Source organism: Palaemon carinicauda, chromosome 40, assembly GCF_036898095.1.
Source record: "Palaemon carinicauda isolate YSFRI2023 chromosome 40, ASM3689809v2, whole genome shotgun sequence".
Lineage (NCBI taxonomy): Eukaryota > Metazoa > Arthropoda > Malacostraca > Decapoda > Palaemonidae > Palaemon > Palaemon carinicauda.
Window position 1 is genome coordinate 15,731,582 of NC_090764.1, and position 19,770 is coordinate 15,751,351.

At 38.0% G+C, this 19,770-nt stretch overlaps 2 protein-coding genes across 4 annotated transcripts in view; one reads left to right on the forward strand and one right to left on the reverse strand.

Moving 5' to 3' along the window:
- Nucleotides 1-18,878, forward strand: part of Gorab (Golgin, RAB6 interacting) — a 37,604-nt gene extending 18,726 nt beyond the window's left edge. For both annotated transcript variants that reach the window (XM_068363329.1, XM_068363330.1), the window contains exons 3-7: nucleotides 8,947-9,064; nucleotides 10,591-10,849; nucleotides 12,318-12,458; nucleotides 13,862-14,069; nucleotides 15,172-18,878. In XM_068363329.1, coding sequence (XP_068219430.1) covers nucleotides 8,947-9,064; nucleotides 10,591-10,849; nucleotides 12,318-12,458; nucleotides 13,862-14,069; nucleotides 15,172-15,552 — 1,107 coding nt within the window. In that variant the 3' untranslated portion in view covers nucleotides 15,553-18,878. The remainder of the gene's footprint in view (nucleotides 1-8,946; nucleotides 9,065-10,590; nucleotides 10,850-12,317; nucleotides 12,459-13,861; nucleotides 14,070-15,171) is intronic.
- Nucleotides 1-19,770, reverse strand: part of LOC137631547 (phospholysine phosphohistidine inorganic pyrophosphate phosphatase-like) — a 197,866-nt gene that overhangs the window by 151,809 nt on the left and 26,287 nt on the right. The gene's annotated exons all lie outside the window — the stretch shown is intronic.

Below are 19,770 nucleotides of genomic sequence, written 5' to 3' on the forward strand. Positions count from 1 at the left end.
TGGTGAAGTATTGCTCTAAGATTTCAGCTTTCGCTATACTGGAAACTTTTCTATTAGCTTAGATAACTTCAGGAAGTTTTATCATTAGCTTAGCTAGCTTTTGGAATTAATTTGATTAATTATGGTGACGAAGAGAGTATGAACTCTCTTTCACTTTTAATGGCCGACCCTTCCCTTAGACGGAAGTGTTGGTGTCTAAGAGAGTATAGACTCTCTTTCTTAATTTTGCTTAACAAAAGTTATAGCTTTATTTTATATCTCTCCGCCTTTTATAGGCCTCTTCGATTAACTTCCTTTTATTATAAACTTATTAAAATTAATTTTTATATTTGTTTATATTCGACCTTTCCTAATAGTAGGCGGTCTTTTCTTGGTACCGAAGTTAATTAACATTGAGCCCGTCATTTCGGTTTTACCTGTTTACATATTATGCTATTTTAATGTTTTTGAAAGAATTTCTTTGATAGTCTCGTACTGTTTTCAAAGTTGAACTAACGTTTTGTTTTGTCTCTGCAGTTGTTGACGTTCAGAACGTTCAACTTGCGCTCTATCGTTACGATAGAGAGAGAATTTTCACGGTGTCACGTTGCAGTAAGAGTAACCGTTTCTAGCGTTTTGTTCATTCTTTCTTTGCTTTATGGTTTTAATTCTAATAAAGGAACTTTTTATTTGGGAAATATTTCACTTTTTTTTTTCCTTTAACAATAATATGTTTTAACGATATATATGATTGGGCTCTTCTCTCAGGTTCTAAGTCAGAGAGAGAGAGAGAGAGAGAGAGAGAGAGAGAGAGAGAGAGAGAGAGAGAGAGAGAGAGAGAGAGAGAGAGAGAGAGATAGAGACGGAGGGAGAGAGAGCTGGATAAACGTTTCGTTCAAGCGAGTAACGTTGTTATCGTTTTTGCTCTTCTCCCTAGTCTCTTTAGGGGAAGAAGGTAAACGTTTCTAGAGTTTTATTCTTGTTCTCAAGCTTTATGCGGTGAGAGATTTTAAACGTAGTTTATTTGATCTAGTGTTTAGTCTCTTTCCAGCCACTGAATTATTTATCTTTCATTAGATTTTTCTGTTACATTGTAATTCTGTTTTCGCAATTACTAACTTTTAAGGAAGGATAGAATTGCGTGTTTCAGGTACAAACCACTTAAAGTTTCGAGTTCAGTGAAATAAGTGCAAACAGAAAATCAAAAGTGATAAGTGATTAGCGCAAAGTGTGTCAGTGTTGTGCGTGAGGGTACTTCTGTGCGTGCCAGTCGTCCTCCCAGTCCGGGACCTCTTGCAAGCTCCCAAGCCCAGGGGAGAAGCAATGTCGAAGGGCAAAAGGGTTCGGCAGGCCTTGATCGGCGCACAGAAGTATCCTCGGTGGTTGCGGGCGTGTCTTACAGAGACCGTCACTCCCACCCGCAGACGATTGAGCCCTTATTTTGCTCGTCTGCGAAAGAAATTTCGGGGAGAAAACGCTGGACTCAGGTCTCAAGACCTCTTAAACGTAAAGTCCAGACCTCTAGAGTTCAACAACCCGGATGCAGTCTTTGGGTTAGCTCTGACTCTCCGCAGTCATCAGGTGACTGCACACCTCCTAAGAGAGGTAAGGCGATGCCTCAACAGACCTCATCTTCTGTTAAGGCTTTGCCTCAACAGACCTTTTCGTCTGTTGATCCCAAGATGACTTTGCTGCAGTCCATGCAGTCGCAGCTTGCGGTCTTATGCGTGAGTTTCAGGCTGAGAAGGTTACACCTCCTCCTGCGAGCACTCCGCCTCACCGCAGTCCAGTCTGCCAGGCGTACGAAGTTGAGGTTCCTCAAGCTACCCTACCGCGTTCGGAGTTGCCAGTTACCAGCGTTGTGCAGCAACCTCAACCTTCCTTAAGGCAACCTCAACAATGGGAGCAGGAGTCTTATGCCTTGAGGCAAGATTTTCTTGCAGTTAGACCATCTTCGAGGCAACAACCTTTTGAGGTACGACAACCTCTACCATCCTTGAGGCAGCCACCTCAGCTCTCGCAGCTGCTACCTCAACTTTCCTCAAGGCGAGAGCCTCAACTCTTGAGGCTAGCTCCTCAGGAACCTCAACTCGTGAGACAGGAACTGCGTTCTGCGCAGCCGCTACCTCAACTCTCGCAGCTCACACCTCAAGAACCTCAACTCGTGAGTCAAGAGCCTCTCTCTGCGCAGCCACCTCAACCCTTGAGGCAAGCGCAACTCTTGAGGCAGGAACCTCATGCTATGAGTCAGCCACCTCAACGCATGCATCTGCCACTTTCTCCTCAACTTGAGCCTCTTCCCATTCAACTTTGAAATAACAAATGACAATAATAACACCTCATTACTTTCATAACTTGCATTTGTAATCATATACATGTATGCCTACACAAACATTATGATAATGGAGGTTATTCGTATTACTTATAAAAAAAAAATATATATGTATTCCTTGCAATATATTTTTAACAAAATCGCAAAATATGGCAAAAATATCTTCAAAACAAAATGAATCATGAGTTATGAATGTAATGTAAATATTATGTTGATATTAAAACCCCATGCAAGCATGCATGAAGTAATGCAGTGTTGCCAACAGGGCGAGTTTCCCTTTCCTGAGGTGAAGTAGATTATAGTACGTATATTTAGTGCAGCTTAATTCTACGATACTCATGCCGGCTATCAAATTCATCAACAAAACAGTCTAAATCAATTCCCTCGACACGTGCACTTTCAATGGACAGTAATGCGATATTACTCAATCTAGCACTGGTCATGGAATTTCTGAGAAATGTTACACGCCATGCAACATGCTCTGCTTACCTTACAGCATGCTCTACATACAGCATGCTCTGCATACAGCATGCTCTGCATACAGCATGCTCTGCATACCTTACCGCATGCTTCTCAGTCACACATCTTTGGTTGTTGCCAACTCACTAGACTGTCAAGCAGTTTCATAACGTTGCCTTCTAGTCTGCTGCTTTTGCACCAGTGAAACCCTCACTGAGAGAACTTAGCTTTTCTCGGATATGGTCCCTGTAGATGGGAAAGTGCTTTTCTCCCTCCTTCTGATATTCCCTTGAGGACTCTGTCATTTGGAGAGGAGCCTTTAGCTGCGTAGCCTCCTATGGACTTTTATTTAAGCATAACATGCTTCCAGGGAAGGTAATGGTTCCACTTTCAGTCGCTAACCCCGTCTGTTACCACACCTGCTCCCATAGACCTTGAGCTGTGTTGCAAGACATGCAGTCCAAGCTTAGTCCTTGTTAGAGGATTTTTTGTTTACGGAGTCAGTGTGTCACTGGGAAGACGTTCAACAACCAGCAGAAGTGACTTGTTGTGACGCAGTGCGGCAACCTCAGCAACCCGATAAGGAGTTGTCTGTACGACCCAGACAGTCTAGACAGCTTCGGGTTGTCACTGTACTTCCTCGCTTCCCCATGGTTGACAGTTCACAGACTGTGCAGCAGTACCATGATCTTGTGTCCGGCTCCGTCAGACGACTGGCTTTTAAGAGCTCCCACAAGTCGTCGCTGTCTGGAGATTCTCAGATGGACTATGGATCTGACCAAGGAACTGGGCCTCCTGGTCAATTTTGAGGAGTCTCAGCTCGTCCCATCCCAGACCATTGTCTACCTGGGTATGGATCTTCAGAGTCGAGCTTTTCGGGCTTTTCCGTCGGCCCCAAGGATCTTCCAAGCCCTAGATTGCATCCAGAGCATGCTGAGAAGGAACCGATGCTCAGTCAGGTAGTGGATGAGTCTAACAGGGACACTTTCATCGCTGGCCCTGTTCATCGTGTTAGGGAGACTCCACCTCCCCCCCCTTCAGTATCATCTAGCTGCTCACTGGATAAAGGACATGACGCTAGAGACGGTCTCAGTTCCTGTTTCCGAAGAGAGGAGGTCTTCTCTCGCGTGGTGTAAGAACAGCTTTCTTCTCAAGGAAGTCTACCTTTGGCTGTTCAGAAACCCGACCGCCGTCTCCTCTCGGACGCATCAGACACGGGCTGGGGTGCGACTTTGGACGGACAGGAATGCTCGGGAACATGGAATCAGGAGCAAAGGACACTTCACATCAATTGCAAGGAGTTGTTGGCGGTTCTTCTGGCCTTGATAAACTTCAAGTCCCTCCAGCTTAACAAGGTGGTGGAGGTGGACTCTGACAACACCACAGCCCTGGCTTACATCTTCAAGCAGGGAGGGACTCTTTCGTGGAAGTTGTTCTAGATCGCAAGGGACCTCCTCATCTGGTCAAAAGATCGAAAGCTCACGCTGGTAACGAGGTTCATTCAGGGCGGTATGAATGTCATGGCAGATCGCCTCAGCCGGAAGGGTCAGGTCATCCCCACAGAGTGGACCCTTCACAAGAATGTTTGCAGCAGACTTTGGGCCCTGTGGGGTCAGCCAACCATAGATCTGTTCGCTACCTCGATAACCTAGAGACTCCTGTTGTATTGTTCTCCGATTCCAGACCCAGCAGCAGTTCACGTGGATGCTGTTCTGCTGGATTGGTCCCATCTCGACCTGTATGCATTCCCGCCGTTCAAGATTGTCAACAGGGTACTTCAGAAGTTCTCCTCTCGCAAAGGGACACGGCTGACGTTGGTTGGCTCCGCTCTGGCCCGCGAGAGAATGGTTCATAGAGGTACTGCAATGGCTGGTCGACATTCCCAGGACTCTTCCTCTAGGAGTGAACCTTCTACGTCAACCTCACGTAAAGAAGGTACACCCAAACCTCCACGCTCTTCGTCTGACTGCCTTCAGACTTTCGAAAGACTCTCAAGAGCTAGGGGCTTTTCGAAGGAGGCAGCCAGAGCGATTGCCAGAGCAAGGAGAACATCCACTCTCAGAATCTATCAGTCTCAAGGGGAAGTCTTCCGTAGCTGGTACAAGACCAATGCAGTTTCCTCAACCAGTACCACTGTAACCCAGATTGCTGACTTCCTGTTACATCTAAGGAAAGTAAGATCCCTTTCAGCTCCTACGATCAAGGGTTACAGAAGTATGTTGGCAGCGGTTTTCCGCCACAGAGGCTTGGATCTTTCCACCAACAAAGATCTACAGGACCTCCCTAGGTCTTTTGAGACCTCAAAGGAACGTCGGTTGTCCACTCCAGGCTGGAATCTAGACGTGGTCCTACAATCAGCCTCTTTTTAGGACCTCACATTAAAAACTTTTCCTCGTGTGCTTGACAACAGCTAAAAGAGTAAGTGAGATCCACGCCTTCAGCAGGATCATTGTTTTCACATCTGAAACGGCTACATGTTCCTTGCAGCTCGGTTTTTGCTAAACGAGCTTCCTTCACGTCCTTGGCCTAAGTCGTTCGAGATCCCAAGCCTATCCAACTTGGTGGGGAATGAACTGGAGAGAGTACTTTGCCCAGTTAGAGCTCTTAGGTACTATCTAAAAAGGTCTTAACCTTTACGAGGACAATCAGAAGCCTTATGGTGTGCTATCAAGAAACCTTCTTTTCCAAGGTCTAAGAACTCAGTTTCTTACTATTCAGGCTTCTGATTAGGGAAGCACATTCTCATCTGAAGGAAGAAGACCTTGCTTTGCTGAAGGTAAGGACACATGAAGTGGGAGCTGTGGCTACTTCAGTGGCCTTCAAACAGAACCGTTCTCTGCAGAGTGTTATGGATGCAACCTATTGGAGAAGCAAGTCAGTGTTCGCATCATTCTATCTCAAAGATGTCCAGTCTCTTTACGAGTACTGCTACACCCTGGGACCATTCGTAGCAACGAATGCAGTAGTAGGCGGGGGCTCAGCCACTACATTCCCATAATCCCATAACCTTTTAACCTTTCTCTTGAATACTTTTTATGGGTTGTATGGTCGGCTAAGAAGCCTTCCACATCCTTGTTGATTTGGCGGGTGGTCAATTCTTTCTTGAGAAGCGCCGAGGTTAAAGGTTGTGATGAGGTCCTTTAGTATGGGTTGCAGCCCTTGATACTTCAGCACCTTAGAGTTGTTCAGCCTCCTAAGAGGAACGCTGCGCTCAGTAAGGAAGACGAACTTATTTAAGGCAGAGTAATGGCTCAATTCGACTTCCTTACCAGGTACTTATAATTTCATTGTTATTTTGAATAACTGATAATATGAAATACGGGATACTTAGCTTCTTGATATACATGTACACTGGTTTTCACCCACCTCCCTGGGTGTGAATCAGCTACATGATTATCGGGTAAGATTAATATTGAAAAATGTTATTTTCATTAGTAAAATAAATTTTTGAATATACTTACCCGATAATCATGATTTAATTGACCCACCCTTCCTCCCCATAGAACCAGTGGACCGAGGAAAAATTGAGGTGGTGTCAACAAGAAGTACTGCAGTACCTGGCCACAGGTGGCGCTTGTGAGTACACCCCCCTCTTGTATAGCGATCGCTGGCGTATCCCTTCCGTAGAATTCTGTCGGGCAACGGAGTTGACAGCTACATGATTATCGGGTAAGTATATTCAAAAATTTATTTTACTAATGAAAATAACATTTTTTGTGAAAAGAATAAATATTCAAAGATTGTAGACCATTCTGTGCGTTTTATTTTGCTGGGACCAGCCTTGCATATCTTGTAAGGAATGTTCTGATTGGTCTTAGTTGTTGGGAGAAAAGAGTAGAACCTTGCGTTAAAAAGGCAAAAAGCAGTCATTGGTATCTTGCTTTGGTATTTTCCTCCTTATTTTGCCTGCTTCTCTTGCAATTTTTATGGTTAATGTGCTTTGTGGTCTCTGGTTTCCAAGAACTTTCCCGTGAAAGGCTAGTACAGTAAATCCAATATGATATAAATATCAAAGAAATATAGGCACCCTTGCTTAAGGGCCAGTGTACCAATGTGTAAAGCATGCACATGGTGTGTATAAGGGAGATCTTTGAGTTCAGGTACACCAGAACTTGACACAGCACCTCAGTTGTAGAAATTGTTCTGTTGTGTGTGGTGTCATTACTACGTTATCACCTCATAGAAAGGAACCATCATCCCAGTCGAAGGCAGTGCTATAAGCATATCAAATTGGACTCAACCACTATCTACTTATTCTTCGACTAAGTGTAAACAACTCTGATATTGTTCAAGTGGAATATGAAGACCAAAATGGTAAAGACAGGTAACAGTACAGTAATCATGTTTTCTTCTTTTCATTACATTGTCGTGATAATACTGTACTAGTATAGAATTTTGGTTAAATGTGTCAGCAGTTGAGTAATTATGTTTTTTTATTTGAAAGTTCTGTTTTTATACTGATTCAGTTGGCTCCTTTAGCAATTTTGCTAGCCTCTTTTAAATATGGTTAGGCCTTATTTGTCTTTCCTTCCCAGTCTTAAAATTTGATAATCCTTTTGAAATTAATTAATACATTTAGATTTGTTTTTATATTTTAGCTGGCATAGCCTATAAGTTTCCTCTTTTCATAACTTTAGTCAAAGTGTTGAATATTTTGTATTTTGAATTACTGGCACCATTCTTTTTTCCCTCTGGTTACTATTTTCAGCATGAGTAATTAACTATAAACAATGAGGGTTATGAAATGAAAGGGAAATTTTTCCAAGCCTTGTGGTTAAACTATAATTATGGTTAGGCTAGCATAACCTGATTTGGGCTTTGTCTAGTAGTTTTTCTGGGTCGACCTGTGACGCCCGGTGAAAAGGTCCTTCTTTACACTTTTCTGATATAAATCTTCCAATTATACCTGAGAAAGATAAAAGCATGGAATGCAGAGGTTACTACCCTCGCGCGAGCACCTTGTGGGTGTCGTGTATACAGCAGGGGCGTGTGAAAACCACTATTCACAGGCTGTCTTCCATTTAGATAATTCCTTCATCAAAGGGGAGGGCCATAACAGAGGCCCTAGAAACCACACTTGGACCACGCCACCGACACCTAACACGAGCGCCCTCTAGGACATCCTTCTGTTTTGGACTTGCTCGCTTAGTCGTATTTGTTTGTGCTCTTGGTGTTTTTCCCGTTTTTGGATTTAATTCATCACAAGGTGCTCGCGCGAGGGTAGTAACCTCTGCATTCCATGCTTTTATCTTTCTCTGGTATATTTGGAAGATTTATATCAGAAAAGTGTAAAGAAGGACCTTTTCACCGGGCGTCACAGGTCTCTCCCCAGAAATAGATTTTTCCTTCGTCAAAATCCCTTTTTAATGGTTAATTATTAATAAAAGTGTGAGTAACAAATTCAATGGCCAATCTAGCCTGCTTTGAAGACTTTAAAGAACTTAGGTTTGTATAGCTAGGAAAAATACAAATTACTGTGCTTTCTTAAATTAATTATATTTAGTTTTTTCATTTTATCTATCCAGTTCATGAGTTGTTGACTTGATAACTTAGGTTTCTTGAAGGCAAGTCTCTGGTGAATTGATATAATTTTTTTGACTAAATGGTTTAATGTGAAAAGCTCTTTCTTTCACTATACCAGCTCTTATCGGACCTTGGGTTTCAACCATGGGAAGCTCAGGTATGATTCATAGAAATAGATTAAATTCTAAAAATAAAATTCATAATTCACATCCAAACCTGAGCTATCATGCGTCTCTCCTCCCTAAAGTCTAGTGATGTCAATAGGACGTATAACACGTTTCATCTTCGAGATTGAAATATTGTTGGCCATTGAGGTACTGTACTCCTAAAGCTCAGTTGTTGCCATTCACCACAATATTAAACCAATACACCATTAGGATAAGGCTAACATTGAAAGAAAAGGTGACATTTTTAGAATTTTATGATAGATGTTGACATTTAACCCTATTCGCAAAGAAATTTATGAAATAAATTTTATCGTTAAAATTAAATTTTTCATCAATTAGGCTAAGTTTATAATTTGTATGCCTAAAGTTACTGTGGTTTATGATATTATTTGACTAGATTTCATGAGGTGGTATTGATAAAATTTCATGTAGTATTGGTAATGCTAAAAATTATACAAGAAACTAAAATTTGTGTAATATTTTCAGGATCCAGAGTTGTCCAGTCCCTCTCCATCTTCTGGTTATCCTTCACCAGATTCTCCTCAGAGTTCCTCATCACTCCCATCCTCTCCTGTTCCATTATCACCATCAAAATCTCCCACAGGTAATGTATTTTGAATTTTCGTTTTCAGATAAAAATATGTCCGTAAGAAAAACATTAATGCTCTAGTGCCCTATTATTATTATTATTACTAGCTAAGCTACAACCCTAGTTGGAAAAGCAGGATGCTCTAAGCCCAGTGGCTCCAACAGGGAAAATAGCCTAGTGAGGAAAGGAAAAAAGGAAAATAGAATATTTTAGGAAGAGTAACAACATTAAAATAAATGCAGTATCTCCTATATAAACTATAAAACTTAAAAAAAAAAAAACAAGAGGAAGAGAAAGAAGATAGAATAGTGTGCTCGAGTGTACCCTCAAGCAAGAGAACTCTAACCCAAGATAGTGGAAGACCATGGTACAGAGGCTATGGCACTACCCAAGACTAGAGAACAATGGTTTGATTTTGGAGTGTCCTTCTCCTAGAAGAGCTACTGACCATAGCTAAAGAGTCTCTTGTACCCTTACCAAAAGGAAAGTGGCCACTGAACAATTAATGCAGTAACCCTTTGAGTGATGAAGACTTGTTTGGTAATCTGTGTTGCCATGAGGACAGAGGAGAATATGTAAAGAATAGGCCAGACTATTCAGTGTGGATGTGTGTAGGCAAAGGGAAAATAAACCGTAACCAGAGAGAAGGATCCAATGTAGTACCATCTGGCCGGTCAAAAGACCCCATAACTCTCTAGTGGTAGTATTTCAACAGGTGGCTAGTGCCCTGGCCAACATACTACCTAGGTAGTTGAAGTACAGTATTGATTAATGTTGGTGAAAACTTCTCCATTAAAGGGAGTTCCTAGCCTCATCTGTTGTTGAAACTCTTAACAAGGATCCAGCTCAAATGACTGTATGGTGCAAACCATGTGAGTAAGTATTCTGAGGCAACTGTAACTTTTATCTGTACTTATTGTAAGCACCAAGTCATTTTACAATCCAAATTGGACTTCTGAACATCTACCTCAACATATTTTGTATCCCAAAACTACAAAAATTTATGAAGATATTGAAGCTTTTACTTGAATAAGCAATAAATCAGATTGTCTGTAATCTAAAATATCAGAAAACAAAACTAAAGAACCCTTTGATTACTAACTTGAGGACTGTCTTGGGGTCAATCTTGCTTAAAGCAGTTAAATAGTAAGGGTTAGTAGAGATGAGCTTATTGTTTTATAAGTAGTTTGCTAAGCATTGGGTTTAAAGAAAGCATATTTTAGATCTCATCATGGAGAAGATTCCAGGAGCAAGTATCTGAGCTTTTTCAAAACCTTACTTATCTTTTCCTTAATAATGTTATTTTTCAGTGTCTACAGTTTTCAAGAACCTGAATAAGATGCTGGCATTCTAAGTTAGGAACCAGAAATGACATTTTGGAATTCCATATGTAATTTCCTGTATTTAGCAATTTATTTTTTCATGGATTTTATAGTAGCCTCCCTAACTCTCTATCTTTCACTCTCAAAGTAATTAATTTCTACAATTTAATTAGGTAGCTATAAGTAATGGAGGTAATCATGTTTTGATGTGTGTTGCAGGGAGTCATCCGAAAAATGTCAAGATTCGTTTACGAGAAAATAATTCCTACGAAGTAGTTTCAACAAATTCACCAACAGAAGATGATCGTTTTGAAAATGATAAGGCAGAAGCAGAGGAGCTTCTTGATCATGGTATTGATGAAGACAGTGAAAGAGGGAGTGACAAAGCATCTCTAGAAAAATTTCAGAAACGCCAAAAGATGATGGAAGAACAAAACAGGAGAAGAAGGGAGATTCTGTCAAAAGCCATTGCTGACAGGTAATAACATTTGTTCATCCTGCTTACATTATGAAATACGATACTCTCAACAGTAGGAACAGTATGGGAGGTTAGTTCCAAATGTTCGTTATTAGAGAGTTATTAAGCCTACCTTAATGTTACCTATACACTCGGTTAACAAAGTTTAAAATCAATAAGTATGAAGTTTAAAGGTAAAATTTCAAATTGAATTTTTACAGGATTTTCATGGTATAAAACTGATTAATCCAATGTACGGTAATTAAACAAATTTAAAACAAATTTGTATATGAATGACCTAAAATTATATAAAATTGATCAGGTATCTACATTTTACATAGCTAGGCAACTTACAAAATTATCAATTCTTAAGGGCAAAATTAATTTTGTGTTAGAGCAAATTGGCTTTCAAATGACCTATTATTAAGTAAGTTTGATATCCTAGGTTCCATATATCATAACGCCAGCCAACTTTTATTTCAATCTCTCAATCAATCCTTGTTCCACTAAAGCCTACTGTGTAGTAATGGACTTAACGAAAGAAAGAGCAAGACTGCTAGAATTGACAGATGGTAAAGCCTGGGAAGCTTTGAATCCAAACGGTCAGAATCACGCAGTCTTATGCTTAGAGCATGCTCAGTGATTTAATTGAAAGATGGTGCCTGATATTAATTAAGATTAAAGATAAGAAATTTATTATAATAAAGTGTTCAAGTTTTTGTCTAACAGTTTAAGAAGTCTCAGGTACCAAAGAGAACAATATTCAAAACATGGGAGAATAAAAGAATTAAATAATTTTCTCAAGACAAACAAGTCTCTATACATCTTACAAGACTTATCAGTGAAACAATTTCTGTGAAATGAAAAAAGAAACTAGACATATTTCTTAAAAATTAATTTTCCCTCAAAAATGCCTCCTAGAAATTTAATTTAGCTCCTTGTAGTTAAAGAAACATGGTCAGGGAAATATTTGTGTGGAGGGGCTTATGTCATAGACCTATTCATAATAGTACCTTTAGTATGGTTAAATTATCTAATATTTACAGGTCTAGATTAAATGATTAAGTAATCACAAGTCTTGACTCAAGAGATAGAATTAATGCAAAAATTTTAGCATCATTTGCCTAAGCAAAACTCTTGTTTATGAGGCAAAATCACACATCATGCCTATATGAAATAAAGAATAAAGGTCCCTGAGGAACACCATAAATTATATCTATGCAGTCACTATGGTGTTCATCAACAACTACTCATAATTTATTTGTTAAAAATTCCATATACAGTACAATGATTTTCTCCGACTTTTATTTTTCACGTTTGAAAATAGGGACTTTTGATTCTCATATCCAAAAGCAGCACATAGAAAAGCACTAATCATATTACAGAAATGTTATGAACAGAAGCAAGGGATTTCTGTATCTTCTCGTTGTTTGTTATTGTTCTTTAAATAACTTTTAATTGCTATTTGTTATTTCTTTTGGTTCCTCAGGAGTCGCCGCACTCAGTCGGAAGCACAAAAATTGAAGCAGATACAATCTGAATTAGCCAAGTTGGACACCCTTCTTTCTACTGATGTTTCCATCCTAAGAGATCAAATAGAGGTTGCTAGTTTAGAATTTAATGAAGCCCAGTAAGTATTATTTTGATATGTTCTAGTGAACAGGTACAAACTTGTTTTACAAATGGTCATACATTTTTTTCTGATGATTAGTGGTAACTGAAACATTTAGAAAAAACATTTCATTTACAACTCCCAACTCAGGTTGAAAACAGCTCCTTTTCATTTTTTCTTTCTGTCTGTATTATTGTCATGTTTTATTGCAAAGATAATGATAATGGAGTAATTTGTACAGATGCACAAATATAAACACACGCAAAAAACATAAGCTCTTCTGAATTAAATATTCCTCGAATAGAAATATAGCTGTCCTGCCTCCTTGTCTGCAGACTTGCAGACTCGCTAACATGGTTGACTAATTGATACTACAGGTTATCATCCAAAATTATACATTTATCTATATGTCTGCCGCCTAACATTCAGCTGAATCAGTGAATTGGCACGTGCATGTATCGATTCCTTTGTTGTAACCAGCATTAAGATACACATGCTCATTCCAATGCTTTTCTTAGTCTTTTGTTGTGTCCTGTATCATGAGTTTGTGATAGCCTATTTGAGTATAACAAAGGAAGTTTACCATGGGATTATGTACTTATAGTTCTGTGAAATCATAGCCTTTAAACGAGTTTCCCCAGTAGGAGGGATAGTGTCGTCAGTGTGTCGCACATGGTACACTGTAGGAATACTCCATGGTCTTTATAACTTTCCTTCAACCTTTAGCTGCTCTTGCTTTACTTCTGTCTACTTTACCTGCTCCCTTTCTTTTTATTGCTGTCCAATCTTTTCTAACTATTGCCTTCATAGTAAAACTGCAGGGTTTACTTCCAGTTGTACTTGGGTATAGAATAGCCTTACAGGCCCCAACACTGGGCTATATACCCTAAATTCATAAATCTAACTGAACACAAAGTATTTTTTTTTACAATGAATCAAGACTAAATTCTTCCACTATAAATAATTGCAAGGGTACGGGTTTTTTTCCATAGCTTTAGTTCTGGTTCAAATAATGTTCTCATATTCCTGAATTAAAATAAAATACAATTAGTAATGTTAGTAGTATCTAGACATCAATTGTGCACAGGAAGTAAATAGTTGTGTCTGTCTTTTTAGTATAGTAACTAAAGAGTTTTGTGTGTGTGTTTTTCGTATTTGTACCTTTTAATCCTGTAACAAGCACTTACTTTTGGTTAGATTCAAGTTATATTTTGTTCATTTAGCTGCACTTTCTTTCATTGTGACGGTAACCTTTTCATCCATTTCATGTCTTTAATACTGGTGTCATTAAAAGTGGGATGTACCAACAATTTATGTAATATTTCAGAAATGTAGTTACAGTATGAAAACTAGAAGTTTATAGCTATTTCCAAATACTGTAAATCTTAACTTAGTAAAGTGCTTTCTTCATAAACTTTCAGGAAGCGTTATGATAAGGCAGAGAAGGAATTTATTGATGCTAAATTACAGTTATTTAATAAGCTGGAGAAAAAGGAATTGCTCACTGAACATTTGTGCCGCATCATCGAAGCTAATGAATTAAGAAAAGCAAATAAATTGTCTGAGCTAATGGCAAAACTTGAAATGGTTGATGGCATGAATGAAACGTCAGAAGATGCTACAGAAGAGGTAAAAGAATAAATGTATTATGTAATTTGTACAAGTAGTTTGATCATTCTTAATCATTTACTATTTAGGAGATTGAATTTCTTTATGAAATTATTTTATTATATTTAGAAAATGTAAAAAATATAATAATGAATTTAATTATGAAACATTTGTCAATCAGTGAAGCTAAATTTGGTCATGAATTAACATTTTTTATTAATTTGGTTAGTTTAGTTTTATGAATATTGTAATCAACCTAATTTTAAAGTTAAAGATCACCATAACCTTTAACTTTAAAATATTTCTGAATTTGTACAAGGTAGTGAAACAAATTTTAAAAAGAATTTTCATATTCCTACCTATACAAATATGAGTCCTTAAAAATGGGGAATGTCTGAACAGCTGTACTCATTGTGGCCAAACACAAAAGTGAAGATTCATTGACAGGAGAGTGGGTAGGGCTACTCCCCCGTGCTCACTTTCTGTTGTTGACTACCTCATTAAAAACTTGAACAGCCTTTCAAGCTTTTCGACCGAAGACATCCTCTATTTTGAAGGTTGCAAGGTTTGTATACACATAGAAACAAATGGTTCGTGAAGGGGGGGGGAACTATTTTTGGGGAAGTGCTGTTTGGTCTCCTAGAGCCGCACAGCTCCATAGACTCCTGAAGCGAAGTCTGACATAACAAACATTTTCCTAAATAGAAAAGATGGTAAGCATTGTTTTCAAGATTATTAATGGTTCCTAGTGGGTGATCGTGTCGACATATATCAGACAAATTCATCATTGGAGCAGCTGTGAAGGTTTCAATAGACACTGAACTCATGGATATGCCTTACACAAAATGAGTGTGATTTGCACATTGATATCATGGCTCTATGACAGGGTGGTAAATATTTCTGTGGCATATCATGTCATATTGGATTTTCTATTCAAGTCTTTACAGTCAAATCCTTGAGAACCACACAGATCCTCCCCCAAAATAGGTTTTTCCTTCATCAAAATTATTTATTTACTATGAAATATACAAAGTAGCCAGATGTTTCACTGTATTCAGGGATCCATTTAGGATTAACCACTTAAAAACTAAAAAATTTGTTCATAAAATATTTCATATTTCAGGTTTTACCTCAATTAGCCAGTCTGGATGAAGTAACATATGCAGCATGTACAACTCTCAAGGATCCAAAAAGGAATGCTGCAGTCAATACTAATTTAGAAATTTCTAGCAGTGTTAATAGTCTGGAATGTAGAGGAGAGAAGGTAAAGGAGAATGTTTCCGAAAAACAGGATAGGAATACAAACGAATTAACTGTCCCTGGGAAAAGTCAAAATCCTCAGCAGAATGGAGAGTTGGAGAGAAAAGAAAGTGCTGATACACCCAGTGGAAATCTAAAAAGTGCAATGGAAAATGATGAAAAATGCATTGACGAAGGTAAGGAGGTGAAAAATGCAGAAAATGGCATGAGTGAAAAGGGCAAGACTGACCCAAAGGCAAGTTGAGATAAGGGCAAATGAAAGCTGCTTATACTGTTGTTTGTTAGTATGGTTTGAGGAAAGGTTCTCTGAAAAGAATTTTCTATTATACTGCTCTTTTTAGACTTATGGTGTATGCATGTCTGTGTTGGTAAATGAGGCAGTACCTGATTTTATTTTACTTATGCTCTGAATCTATATTGGTCTTTTATTTAATAGAAAAAAAAAATAGATTAATTAATCAGATTCCCAGGTGAAATTTCAATATTAATCGCATTTCAAGCCACCATACTTTTTGCCGTAATGTATAGAAAATTACATCGTTTCAATTGAATAGTTGTCTGTGGTAGTATTGGGCTTCCAAAAAACAATACAGTAGATAATGCTGATGTGTGATACTGGATGTTAGGTTTTCAAAGATATAATATATAGTTGTAACTGAGGATATTTAGGTTTTTTAGAGCACATATATGTGAGATTATTTATATACTGTGTCAGTGTTTGTACAAGCTGTTGTCTATTAACCAGGGGTTATCCTGCCATGAAATGTTTACTTTCATTCTTCTGACTCTATGCTCTCTCAAAACCTGATCTCTCTTGTCCAGAAATAAGAGAATAGGTTGCTTAAACATTCATGTTTAGAAATTTTAGGATTGTTTCCAAAAATCCTGTTTAATACTTTATGATCCAAAACAAGAATTTCACCTACTTTCAAATTTCTTGTATCTCGGGATAACAAACGACATGACTCATAGCTATGACTTATGAACAAATGAATTTTCCCTCAAAATGCACAAGAAAATCAAAAGATAATTGTAAAGTATTGTTTTTGTATACATATGTTGCACTGTTTTTAGGGTTGCATGACATATGGGTCCCCTCATCTGGGATCAACTGCCTACTTGTGACTTATATGGTGTATTTTAGGGAGTACTAGAGGTTCTTGGCAGCTTTATTTCCCTCTTACTTTCTTATTTTTTCTTTCTTCTCGCATAGCTATTGAGCTTACAATTATTTTTACACACATTTTTGCCCTACTTAAACTTAAATCTCCGAGCACTGGGCTGCTTTCCTTGTTGATATAATAACAATAGTAATATAGATAAACTAATCCATAATGATAATTCATCATGATTTTCTGACCACAATTTCAACTCCACTATGTCAAAGCTCATATCCATCACATATTTTTAGATTCCACTTTATTATTTCTGAAGAGCTGTAATTTTTAGAGTAATGCCAGGTTTCCTGTCTATAATTATTGGCTTATTTAGAATGTGAGTCGCAACAAAATTTTAGTGGCTCATTGATGTGATGGCGTAATTCTAAGAAATATCTTCCTTTGGTTGTGTGTTGAATTTGCTTTTCTTATGATGCCTGAAAACTCAATAATCAACTAATCCCTTCCATTAAATTTCAAAAGAAAGGTAAACAACTTGAGTATGATTTGTGTGTATGACACTCATCATAACAAGAATTAACCCTAAATGTAGAGTAGCCTTGGTGAATGCTATGGTCAGTCATAAGTATATAAACTCATTGGCAGAATTGGGCAAGTGATTTTTTGCAGAAATCCAACGAAAGAAGAAATTATACTATAGTTGTGAACCAAGAAAACAAAGAGGTTCTTAAAAGTCTTGTTTTTCTTGACAATGGTAACTTGGCAGTTTTTTTCTGACTTTGATTTTAAACTTTGCATAAAAATTTCCCTCGATTTAATAAGCTACAATCATTCCCAATTACCTAGCCACACAGTCAAATAACTAGAGTGTAAAGAGAGATTGGAAAATAATCCTTTTAGGTGTGCACGAGATACCCAATTTAGGAAAAATTTCCTGAAAAGAGATCTATCACTATTTACATGATGTGCATGCTGTCACTTGGACATCAACAAGTATGGCACCATTTTGTTTGAAGCAATCATATCATACTTATTTTGCTGTGCTCCAATCTCTAAAAATCGCATTGAACCATTTTCAATATAGTTAATACCATATTTATGAACTTTTGATAATGGAATGTGATATGAATTTTCAACAAGATTCTAAACAGTTATTCTCCGATTTCTGAAGTGAGTAAGTAACTGCATGATTATGTTAAGATGTTTGAAACGTCTTGAACATATCTATCCAGCGGATAGAGGAAGAATTGATGTTCAACTTTGACTGGATTTTTTTGGATTATTTTAATTCATTCTTATACATGCTTTTCCTACTCTATGGCAATTTTTTTGCAGATCTGTAAGTTGTTTTATATTCTATATTAAACAGAGAGCATTCAATCATAACCAATTCCATAAAAGATGTAGATATAGATTGATTAAGTGGAGGAGTTATGGTCATTTAGGATTTAACCCAGTTTTTTATTTGAAAATTTTAATTTGGAACATGATCATTTTCTTTACAATGAGTCCTGTTGTAAAGCGCCCTAGTAATACTCACAGCTCCAATCCTGATTAATTTTATTTTGCACTTATATCAAATCTTCTCCTAAAACCATGAAATATAGCTGTTCTCAAGTGAAACACATTACCTTAGAAAGAAACTAACATAAACAGTAAACCTGAAATCATTAAACAAACACCTATGCCAAGCTATGGAGAAGAAAAAAATGAATGAAATAAAATGGTAATGGCAAGTGAAAATCAAAAAGATTTCACCTCACATCTCGCTCAAAAAGAAAATAGATACGGTGAGTTCATGATTCACATTAGCTCTCAATGTGGATCCTTTAATGTTTCAATAAAGACAATGTAATTACCATCAGAAACTCATAAAAGATTACTTATCGGCAATATACGAAGCCTTAAATTGAAAACCAATGTATACAGCAACAAATAATATTAAAAAGTGGAATGTTAGATGTGTAACTAAGCAAACGCACTACTGTAAATACCGTAGCAATGAACATATAGTACAGGTATTTAAAAGCACTGACTTCCCCTCATTGTCCAATGCCTGGAATCTGGCATTAAGTCTTACTGGATATTTTGCATATGGGAGTTTTTCTCCTGAAATGGAAGTCTGTAGCCATCAGTGATGATCTCATAGCCCAAGCTTCATTCTCACCTATATCAGTGATTTCTAGAATTTATAGAGACAAGCTTCAACTGGCTGAAAAATAACACGGGACTACCATCCTCCTTTTCCCTTTTGCAACTTGTCACAGGGCTTCTCTGTAGATTGTCGTTAACCTTTCTTGAAAAAATGGGAGACTGCTGTCTCATCGTTGAAGTCAATCCAGTAGGGATAAAATGAAAATTTCTGTTGGATAGTGCACTGGTTGTGTTCTTTTGCCTGATTCTATGTAATGGTGACTGGGTTAATAGTTGAGGGCCAAGTAATGGTTGCGGATGACTCAGCAGGTAGACCTATAGGCTTCCCAACTCCCCTCCCCCCCCCAATCCCTAGCTCACAAGGATGATAAGGTTGCAGGCACTACAAGAAACTATCATGCTTTAGTGGGTCTCAAATCCCTGTCCAACAGGTAGCTAGGCAGGGAAGTTTCCAATAAGCTACCACAAAAATCATAGGTGTCCAATATTGGGGCCTACTTGGATAGAGCCTCCCCCTAGGTTCCTCATGGTTGCTATGGTGAGTCTATTGACTAACAGCTCTGGAGACTTTCATTAGTAAAAAAAAAAAAAATTGCTGAATCCAGATATTTTCGATGTTAGAAAATTCAAAGGCATCAGGGAAGTCCCTCGTATCCAAGACATACCTTCTCAACACCATCCTCTTCGCATTTGCAATGTACCCTAACATCCTCTGGTTTCTCTCCTACTCATACCACTTCTGGCCTGGCAAACAAAAGGGAGTGATAGAATCCAAGCCTTTGCGAAAGATAGAGATAGTCAAAGGAGCAGACTTGGACCTCAAAGTTGCTCGGGTCTTCTTAAGGGCAGACTTCAAAGGGATTGAAGTCATTTATTTCATGAGCATTCTCAAATGTCCTATGTCCTTAAGTGTGACTGCCTGATGGAAAAGGGAGTCCACTTTTCCACTGGTTATATAGCATACTAGAATAGCTAGTGTGCTTTATTCTCTTTCCTTTTACTGGGTCCAGTTTTCTTTATCTCATGGAGCTTTCCATGACTAATTTTTATAAAAGGACATAAGGGATCATCATTACTTATAAACTAATTTCCAGATTAAGTTCATTATATTTCATTTAAGCCTGAGTTCAGGGAGGATATCCTTGTACCTCGAAATAACCTGACCATAGAAATTATATTTCCAATAATGT